The sequence below is a fragment of the Arachis ipaensis genome, chromosome B3 (genome assembly GCF_059453495.1).
Source record: "Arachis ipaensis isolate K30076 ecotype BB chromosome B3, ASM5945349v1, whole genome shotgun sequence".
NCBI classification, from domain to species: Eukaryota; Viridiplantae; Streptophyta; class Magnoliopsida; order Fabales; family Fabaceae; genus Arachis; species Arachis ipaensis.
In genome coordinates this window covers 120,015,233-120,025,425 of record NC_142438.1, presented here as the reverse complement: position 1 = coordinate 120,025,425, position 10,193 = coordinate 120,015,233, and the positions used below count along the sequence as shown (strand labels likewise).

Sequence of the window (10,193 nt, the reverse complement as noted above, 5' to 3'; positions counted from 1 at the left end):
GTATAAAATTAATAAAATAAAATGTAAACTCGGTGGCAACCCATTGGCCAGCGGCAAACCCTTAAATGGAGCTCAGTACCGCGACGGATTAGTCCTTGACCTGCCGGGTTGGGGGATACCGTGGGAAACCAAAAAAAAAAAATGTAAACTCGGTGTGTGTATGTTTTTCAATATATTTTTAAATGAGCATTTATTTTGGGGTTGGGACCAAAACAAGTCCAAAATTTGCTAGTTTCTTCCTTCTTTCTTATTTTCATTTTTTGTTGGTAGGGGGGCTTCCATGTTTGTACCAAACAGTGTGCTGATGGGTTGAAATTGGGCCAAAGATGGACTTCAAATAGTTGTAGAAAATTAATTGGGTTATTGTTGAGTAGCCCAATCCACATACTAAAAAAAAAGAGAAATCACTGGCAATACCTCTATCTCTCTGACTCGTCTATCGCCTCTAACTCCCTCAATCCCGCTGCCAGTCTACCGCCGTCGCCGGACGCTCTCACTCACTCTGTCTCCGGCCTCCCTCAGTCCCTAATCTCCACCTCCATCCCGCCGCCTCCGAACTCCGCCGTCTCACCCTCGCCTATCACATTCTCACCATCGCGCCGTCGCGCGTTCTGCTCTGCTCCCTCGCTCGCCGTCCATCTGCGGGTAGGACGTTACCCCTACTCAGGATCTCAGTTCTGTTCTGTTCTTTTTTCTCCGATGTGTGGAAATGGAACAATAATGTGTGAACGACATGCTTTTTTATCCTTTTTTTTCTTTCTTTTTCTGGAAGGATTCATTTCGATTAACATAAACCTAAGATCTGAAATGAAATTCAATCAATGAAGAACACTTAAAACCGTATACTGTGATTGCATTATGCAAGTGCTAATTGTAGGAACAGATTCAATCTACATAGTTCGATGAACCCTTAATCCTTTTGTTTTCATCGCGTAGCTTCACTTCGAAAGTCAGCTGAATTCAATGAAGGTTCTGCAATTGGGCTTGATGCTCGCTCTGATCTGTGGATTTGCAGCCATTTCCGTCTACATCACTGGAATCTCTCAATTCTCTGTATGTATGTATGTATATGTATGAATGTATGCACATAGCACATGGAATGTGATGTGTTGTGTTGTGTTGAGGTGCATCAAATCCAAAGACTCTAATTGTGGTGCTACTGTTGCAGCTCGCAGGTATCAGCTTACAGATGAAGACACGGAAGCATTGCTTTCTCTGCATGACACTTTCGAGAAGTGCGTGGTGAGTTATATTTTCTTATTGCATTTGCCTCAAAAGAAATTGTGTTGATTCTGATGTGTAGTATTTTGATACAAGATTAGGCATGAATGTGTGGGTGTATGTATGTATTTATGATTGTTGAAATGCCGAATTAGAAAGCAGAAACGTTGGTTCGGTTCCCATTCGATTTGGATTGAGTATGATAAGATTGTTGCATGAGACTAAAGAGACAATATCTTTAGTGTTGAAAACTGTTTTTCTTTGATATATGTATGACTCTATATGCATCTTTCAGGTCTGGATTCTCAGTCTTTAATGTTGAATTCTTTCAATGGTTGGCCTGAGTTGCTAATTTTATGTTTTATGCAGAGTGCAAATGGACTTGGGTTGAAAGCAGCCAAGGGAAGTGATTATTGCCAAACCACTATAACCTTTCCCAGTGACACTATCCCCAAATGGGTAAATGTTCCTTAATATTGATTGTCTAGATTGTTATTCATGAAAATGAATTGTTGCTTACGTGGTCCTTGAAATATGTTAATTACGAGTCACTTAGAACTAGGGGTAATTGGTTCCTTCTATTCAAGTATGAGTTGTGATATACTAATTGACATGTGGTTTAATAGCTAAATATTTTCCCCGTTTGGTGACTTACGAAGGTTTCTCTTAACAGAAAGATCCCAAGACTGGTGAACTTGAAGCTCTATCGTTTGATTTTAATCTCTGTGAAGCTGTGGCTACTTGGGAACAGGTAAGCAACTTGCTATGTGTTTTCATGATCCTCTAAGCAATAACGAGTTAATGACACAACTTCCTTTTTGTAGGTTTTATTCCTGCATTCTAAAAGGAATTTATGGTGTTCTTCTTTACATTTTATTGGTGTGTGATATGAATTGATTACACAGGTTCGGAACAGTACTACTATATTGACCAAGGAATTTATTGATTCTTTACCAAATGGATGGGAAGAATATGCTTGGCGTAGGATCAATAAAGGAGTACTTCTGTAAGTAAACGATTGTATTTTACTAATTATGCAATCTTGGTAACATATCTTAATGAACTGAATTGACAGTTTAATTCATTTATTAGAAATGAATTATAGTGTTACACTTTACATGTTGTGTTGTAAATTGCAAGAACGGTGACATAAGTCTCTGTCATACAAGAATGCTAGTGTGAGTTTCTTTATGCAGAATTAAGGCATGTGAATTGTTACTCAAAATATGATGCTATGCCAGTTTCTCAGTTATAGCACATTCTTAATTGTCAGTTAAGATGGAAACTTCAGTTGGGGTAACTTCTCTGACAAGTCACTGTTAACAAGTTAAACGTATGTAAGCCAGAGATATGTGTGGTTCAGCCTAGAGGCTAGCATCCAAATGGGTTAAAACCTTTTGTTAAGCTCTCTTTTTCCACTGTATTACAGCATAGACTTCTCAATGTATAACATAGCATGTTTCAACAATTTGGCATTAACCTGTTGTAAGTTGTGGGATTTTATACAAGGAAATTGAGTTAGTAGAAATATTCATAGAATAGGATCTTTCTGTGTTGCAGTAACCGCTGCCAGAACAAGACCTTGTGCTTGGAGAAACTTTCACTTGTGCTTCCTGAAACACCACCATACTTCCCAAGGCAGTTTGGGCGCTGTGCTGTTATTGGTAACTCGGGAGATCTATTGAAAACAAAATTTGGGCAGGAGATAGATGGTTATGATGTTGTCATAAGGGAAAATGGTGCTCCGATACAGGTTTGTTGCCCTACAGGGTGTTCCTGGTGTTTTATAACTATTTATTGTCAGAAATATTAAGACCTTGTGTGGCCCAATTTTATTTACCACTGCAGAATTACACTGAGTATGTGGGTCGGAAAAGCACATTTCGCCTTCTGAACCGAGGATCTGCCAAAGCGTTGGATAAAGTTGTTGAATTAGATGGTATTGCGGCTTGTTATAAACTTATAATAAATCTCCATTAGTTAAAGCCTATTATGGATTACTGCAGCCATAATGAAAACAACAATTCTGCAGAACAAAGGAAAGAGGCTTTGATAATAAAAACAACGATTCATGACATCATGAACCAAATGATTCGAGTATGTTCCCTTGTCAAAAGAAACCATTTTTTCTAAAATTCTTTTCTCTTTTGGGTATAAAAATGTTATTTTACAATTGTTTGTATCATGCATTCCAGCAGTTTCTCTTATCTTGTCAAGCAATTTTTTACTTTTCCTTGGCAGGAACTTCCTATAAGAAATCCTCTGTATCTCATGCTAGGTGCATCCTTTGGTTCAGCAGCAAAAGGAACTGGGCTTAAGGCTCTTGAATTTGCACTCTCTATGTGTGATTCAGTGGATATGTATGGTTTCACTGTGGATCCTGGGTATAAAGAATGGTATAATATTTTCTTTTGGCAATTATATTACGGTTAATGTATCTTTCCTATTTATATGAATTCTTGAGCAAAAGTCTTCCTTTTTTATTTTGTAGGACAAGATATTTCTCTGAATCTCGTCAAGGCCATACCCCATTGCACGGTAGAGCTTACTACCAAATGATGGAATGCTTGGGAGTAAGTATAATATACTTGTTACTGCACATGGAATTAACTTAGAATTTATAAATTTTACTACTATGAGATGATGTTTTGACATTGTTGAGGTCTTTTGCTCAACTCATGCTAATGAGTAATGACTTTCCTTTGGTGCCACGGAAACCTTGGAATTTCCTCATTATTATGTTAAATGTTCACTTCGTGCTTGTTGGTGCTGAGAGCATGATCACCTTTGTTTTATGTTTTTCAAATCTTGACTTTATCTACATGTTTCCATTGTCAAAGCTTATCAAAATCCATTCTCCCATGCGAGCTGATCCAAACCGTGTTGTAAAATGGGTTCCAAGCAACCACATGATAAGGGATGCCAGGATTGCCTCAGAGAAGTTATTGGGGTAAATGATATATTTTAATTTTTCCTAATATTTATCCTCTCTTCTCAGGGGTCTTGATGTATAATTGTAGTGGCATGTATTTTATGATATATTGGCATGTGCTCTTATGAAAAAGATGAAAGTAGCTTGTTCCAAATAGATAATGAGTAATGTTGTATCATACAAATGTGCCAAACAAGATGCCTAACACACTAACAAAAAAAAGTTGGGCTCTTTAATCACTCTCCAATCCATTAATTATAGAGCCCTAAAATTCCCATATTTCTTTGTTAAGGTGTTAGAAATGCTGTTAGGAACATTTCTTTGTAGATTCTGCATTTCTCAAGGATAAATTAGTATTTTGTTGACCATATTATGAGTAGAGAAGTTGGGGATAATAAATCTAAATTTTATATACTTTATATTCATCATGATTACCTCCTGCAATTCTCTAGAAAGAGACATATTGCATATCTTTTACAGTAGAAATGTTGAGGTTGACATTGTGAATGGAGACTGATTATACTGACTAGTGTGATTTTCTTGATTTTGTGATTTCTGCAGGAGAGTTGGAGCAGGATCTGGAAATCCATTGAGTGCATGTTCCATTATTAAGAGGCAAGTTAAAAGAAATCCAGATACAATTTCAAAGCTCAGAAAGGCAGCACAGGATCATATGAGGTATGTGAAGAGCACAACCATGTATCCTCTAGAGCATAATCCTGGACATGGGTTACTATGCACCGTGCCTTCTGCCAAGTGATTGGAATGTCGAAAGGTTTTTTGCGTTCGGCTCCTTCTGTTGGAAATCATCTAACCAGTGATTTATCAATTATCTGTTCATTTCTGCAAAATATGTGTTAAGTACATAGAAAAATGGCAATGAAGCTTCATTCTCCTCATCAATCTCTCATATTCATTCCATATTCCTTTCTCTTCCCCTCATTTTGTTTTGAAACTGTTAGACGACTTGCATTTCTTTAGAGTGAAAGATGATAACAGCTACGACAATTTTGTTGCGTTTGTACTCTGCTTAGTTGAACTATAATGAGATGAGCTATAATGAATAACTTTTTTCTTTACTTTTCTTTTTTACCTTAAAAAGAATTTTAATGCATCTTTTAGACAATGAACTCTTTCTTTGTATATAGAATAATTACCCAGATAAGTTTTTGAGGTTTTTACTTTTTAGAATAAGACATTTTAGTCCTCTAACTTTTGAAATACACAAAAACTTCTCCACTTGTAATTTTGGTAGATAAACAGTTCCTGGCTTTGTTTCTCCGTCGATGACAAACAGAAAATACTGATATGAAGGCCTAAACTAGCATACGTGGCAATCAGTTGTCCACATGTGCAAACAAAACAAATTAGTTCCTAGGCCTTGTTATAAAACTACGTTGTTTTTAGAGACGCTCCATTTTAAACTTGAGCTGGCCACTATACCTCGGCCACAGATCCCTAAAAACTCGGCCACAATGTTAACAGCTATATCACGTATAACTAAACAACCGAGTAAACTGGCAGTAGACTCGTTCAAACTACGCTGAAGCATAATGGAAAATCAAATACAAAAGAGAAAGTTACAAAAGATCTTCAACGAATATCTCGAACAATCAAAACCATGCGAGCAAGCTCACCTTTACTCATTATATAAGGAAGGAAGAACGAACAGAAAGGGGTAGAACATAAAAAACATATAAAGAGCAAGATTTAGATATTATTATTGTACTTGATATTTATTGCACTGACTTGAGCGTCAGAGTACTTTTTGTAGGTACGCACCTCGTCGTGTTCTGTGGAGGTCGACGTATAATTCACCTAGAGGAAGACCTATGTCTATTGAAGGGCAACATACTTCAGCTATTACTTCAAGGACGGAATATTTGGCTCCCATCATGGGCCAGAAAATACATCTAACCCCACTGTTATTGTTTATGTCCTCTTATTTTTATTTTCCTTTTATAGGTGCTATTGTGATGGTTGAGAATGGAGTTCCACAACTATCACAATCCGAGCTACTAGCTAAAAACGCAGAACTCCTAGCTTAACGTCAAAATGACAAACAGGAGGAAGGAACTCGAAAGAACACAAACAACCTCGACTAGAATGGCAAGCACTCCTCGGACACACAGCCCAAGGAGACGGCACCTGCAAAGGGAAAGAGAATGATATCTAATCCCTTTTCCGAGGAAATCATGAAGTTCCAAATGCCAAAAAACTTCACTTTACCGACCACTCTCAAGCCATATGAGGGGTTGGGTGATCCCCACATCCATGTCACCAAATTCCAATCGATGATGTTTTTGAATAGTGCCTCTGATCCTATACTTTGCCGATTTTTTCCAACTTTTTTAGATAGTGTTGCTTTATTATGGTTTTTCGGTTTGCCTGCAGGTTCCATTTCGAGTTTTGAAGAGTTAGCCGAAGCCTTTAATAACCATTTCGCTGCCTAAAAAATATGTGCGTGGCTCGGATTATCTTAGCACTATTAAACAAGGACATCATGAAAGCTTGAAGGATTATGTGACAAGGTTCGCGAAACCGGCTATAGAGAATTAGAGATACCTGATCTTAACCCCACCGTGCATCTACATGCACTAAAAAGTGGACTACGTCCGGAAAAGTTTCAAGAAACCATAGCGGTGACCAAGTCGAAGACTTTAACAGAATTCCGAGAAAATGCTATAGATCAAATGGAGATTGAGGAGTTTCGTGAAGCTCAGAGATCAGAGAAACAACAACCTCGACGAGAAGAGGAAAGGCATCATAGAGTCCACAATAATAAAGACGTCAAGAAGCCATTCAAACTAACTCCCAAGTTCGATACCTACACTCAGTTCAACACCAAACGAGAAGGTATCATAAAAGATATTCTTCATGCTAAAATGATCAAACCACCAAACAGAGTGGGGACATATCAAGACCAAAAGTATGTGGATAAGACAACACCGTGCCCTCCATAAAAAATTCGGCCATATGACCGATGAGTGCATTGTAGTAAAGGACTTGTTAGAAAGATTAGCTCGGTAAGGACTTCTGGACAAGTATGTGAATGGATGATGAATACGAAAGGAGGAACCTTCGTTTCAACTCACGCAGGAAACAAATCATCAACCTTCCACAGGCAAAGACAAGAACAAATGGATGGGCTCCAATCAACCACTACAACCCCAATAAATCATCAATCTTAAATTGTATTTCAGGAGGTTTTGCAGGTGGTGGCACTACAAATGCAGTCAGGAAACGAAATTACCGAACTATGTTGGCAGTTGAAGGAACCATTAACACAAAAATGGCAAACCTCGGCACAATGGCGATAACCTTTACTGAATTTGACTTTTGTTCCCAAAGTCTGAACCTTGACGATCCTATAGTAATCTCTATCCAAGTTGGTGACCTATTGGTAAGAAAGGTCTTATTAGACCCAAGTAGTAGTACCGATGTTTTATTCTAATCTACTTTTCAAAAAATGAAATTATGTGACAAGGCCATGCAGCCTCATCTAGGGAATTAGTAGGGTTCTCTAGAGAAAGGGTGTATGTCCTAAGGTATGTTTGGTAAAAACTACGATGGGTGATTACCCTCAATCAAAGATGGTAGACATTTAATATTTAGTGGTAGATTGCACTAGTCCATATAATATTATTCTTGGTAGACCGTCTTTGAATTCTTTTGGTTCAATAGTACCCACCGTGCATCTGTGTGTTAAGTTTCATGTGCAGGATGACTTAATCGCAACAGTATACGCTAGCCATAAAGAAGCTCAAAAGTGTTACAATGCAAGCCTCAAACAAAGCTCGGTCAAACATAACCCCCTTGAACACGTGCATGCAGTGTATAACTCGGAAGAACTATCGTTGCTGTCTGAACTGGACCCACGGTCGGACCTCTGAGAAAGAACTCTTCCAATGGATGATGTTGAAAAGGTACCACTAACCAATAATACAAATTACTTTACATATGTTGGTCATGCTCTTTCAGCAGATGCTCGGCTACAATTAATCTTCTTGTTGAGAAACAACATCGACCTTTTTGCATGGATTCCAGCGGACATGCTGAGCATTGATCCCAATATCATAAGCCACAAATTAGCAATTGATCCTGCCATCATACCTATAGCACAGAAAAAGCACAACATGCGAACAGATAAGAATGCAGTGTTGCTAGAAAAAACCATGAAATTACTTGCTGCAGGTTTTATCCAAGAAATCAGGTTCACAATCTGGCTATCAAACATGGTAATGGTAAGAAAAAATCTAAGGTAAATAGCGCATGTGCGTCGACTTTACTAACCTCAATAAATCATGCCCTAAAGATGCATATCCCTTACCACGTATTGATAAGCTCGTGGACAATACATCTGGTTTTAATAGCTTGAGCTTCATGGATGCATATTTTGACTATAACCAAGTCCTAATGCATCCCGATGATCAAGATAAAACAGTTTTTATCACTTAATTTGGTAATTTTTGCTATAAGGTCATGTCATTTGGCCTTAAGAACGCAGGTGCAACATACCAGCGCTTAATGGCCAAAGTTCTCCAATGGCAGATTGGATAGAATCTTGAGGTCTATGTAGACGACATGGTGGCAAAAACGCCACATGGAGAGTCACATTGCTCAGACATGACCAAGATATTTAGTTAGCTCTGACGTTACAACATGTGATTGAATCCTGAAAAATGTGCATTCTGTGTTCAAGGAGGAAAATTCTTCGGTTTCATGTTAACTTTCCAAGGTATTGAAGCAAATCCAAAGAAGTTCAGTGTCATTCTCCAAATGACAATTTCAAAGAACATCAAGGAAGTTTAACAATTAACAAGACGATTAGCTGCACTGTCACGATTCCAGCAATCGCAAACCGATCTTACCATTTTTTTCCAAACAGTAAGTAAGGGTAAACAATTTCAATGGAACAAGAATTGTTAAAAGTCTTTCCAAGAGCTGAAAGCAATCCTAGTAGCACCTCCAAGACTTCACAGACCTGAGAATGGTAAACCTTTATATTTATATTTATCTGTTTCTAACCATGCTATAAGCTCGTCCCTTATTATAAAAATAGGTAAAGCGTAAAGACCGGTATTTTTCGTCAGTAAAATCCTACAACTAGCCGAGCAAAGGTATCCAAAGGTGGAACAACTAGCACTAGCATTGATGACCACAGCCAGGCAATTGTGACACTACTTTCAGAGCCACACTATTATAGTTCGAACTGACCAACCACTTCGGAAAATTTTAACTAAACCAGAGATAGCGGGCAGACTCATCAAATGGTCCATTGAACTCTCCGAATTTGACGTACAATATCAACCCAGAATGGCTTTGAAATCCCAAGTATTGGCTGATTTCATATCAGTATTCACTGGTCCTAACTTGCAAATCGGGACACCCATTTGGAGCTTGCATGTAGACGGCGCATCAAATAGCAAAGGTTGTGGAGCAGGGATCTTTTTCGACGATGTAGACATGGTAGTCAAACAATCATTGCAATTTTCTTTCCCTGCAAGCAATAACCAAGCAGAATACGAGGCCCTACTTGCAGGACTCAAACTAGCACACAACTTGGATATTACTCACTTAAAAGTCTACTGTGACTCCTTATTGGTTGTCCAACAGATAAATGAAACTTTCCATGTATGAGAATCTTTACTTGAAAAATATTGGATCGTAGCACAAAAACTCATTTCAAAATTTACCCTATTTGAGATTATTCACATAACTAGAGAGCACAACAGTAGAGCTAACACCTTATCTAAATTAGCAACTACTAGAAAGCACTTACAGTCACCAACCTTATCTGAACTGACGCTAGAGAGACCTAGCGTAAGCCTAACTTGTGTATTAAGTGTCATACAGGACGAAGATTGGAGGTCGCCTTTTATTAAGTACATCCGAGAAGGAATCATTCCAAACACCGAAAACAACCCAAGGTTGTTCAAAGAAGGGCAAGCTTTTATACAATTATAGGCAATGACCTATATAGAAGGGAATTTTCACGTCCACTACTTAAATGCCTCAATAAAGAGGATTCTATCTAGCA

General features: G+C 38.1%; 1 protein-coding gene across 2 annotated transcripts; it reads left to right on the top strand.

Moving 5' to 3' along the window:
* Positions 1-350: 350 nt before the first annotated feature.
* LOC107630851 (Glycosyltransferase family 29 (sialyltransferase) family protein) lies at positions 351-5,232 on the top strand. Of its 2 annotated transcripts, XM_088509965.1 has the most exons (13): positions 351-645; positions 937-1,057; positions 1,169-1,242; positions 1,591-1,680; positions 1,895-1,972; positions 2,127-2,227; positions 2,782-2,974; positions 3,070-3,160; positions 3,254-3,318; positions 3,463-3,617; positions 3,713-3,794; positions 4,062-4,171; positions 4,715-5,232. In XM_088509965.1, exons 2-13 carry the CDS (start codon positions 964-966, stop codon positions 4,911-4,913), a joined length of 1,332 nt encoding a protein of 443 aa, XP_088366091.1. In that variant the 5' UTR covers positions 351-645; positions 937-963; the 3' UTR covers positions 4,914-5,232. The 2 variants fall into 2 exon arrangements, with proteins under 2 accessions (XP_088366091.1, XP_088366092.1); XM_088509966.1 differs by lacking the exon at positions 3,254-3,318 and having other exon boundaries at positions 3,500-3,617.
* Positions 5,233-10,193: the final 4,961 nt, after the last annotated feature.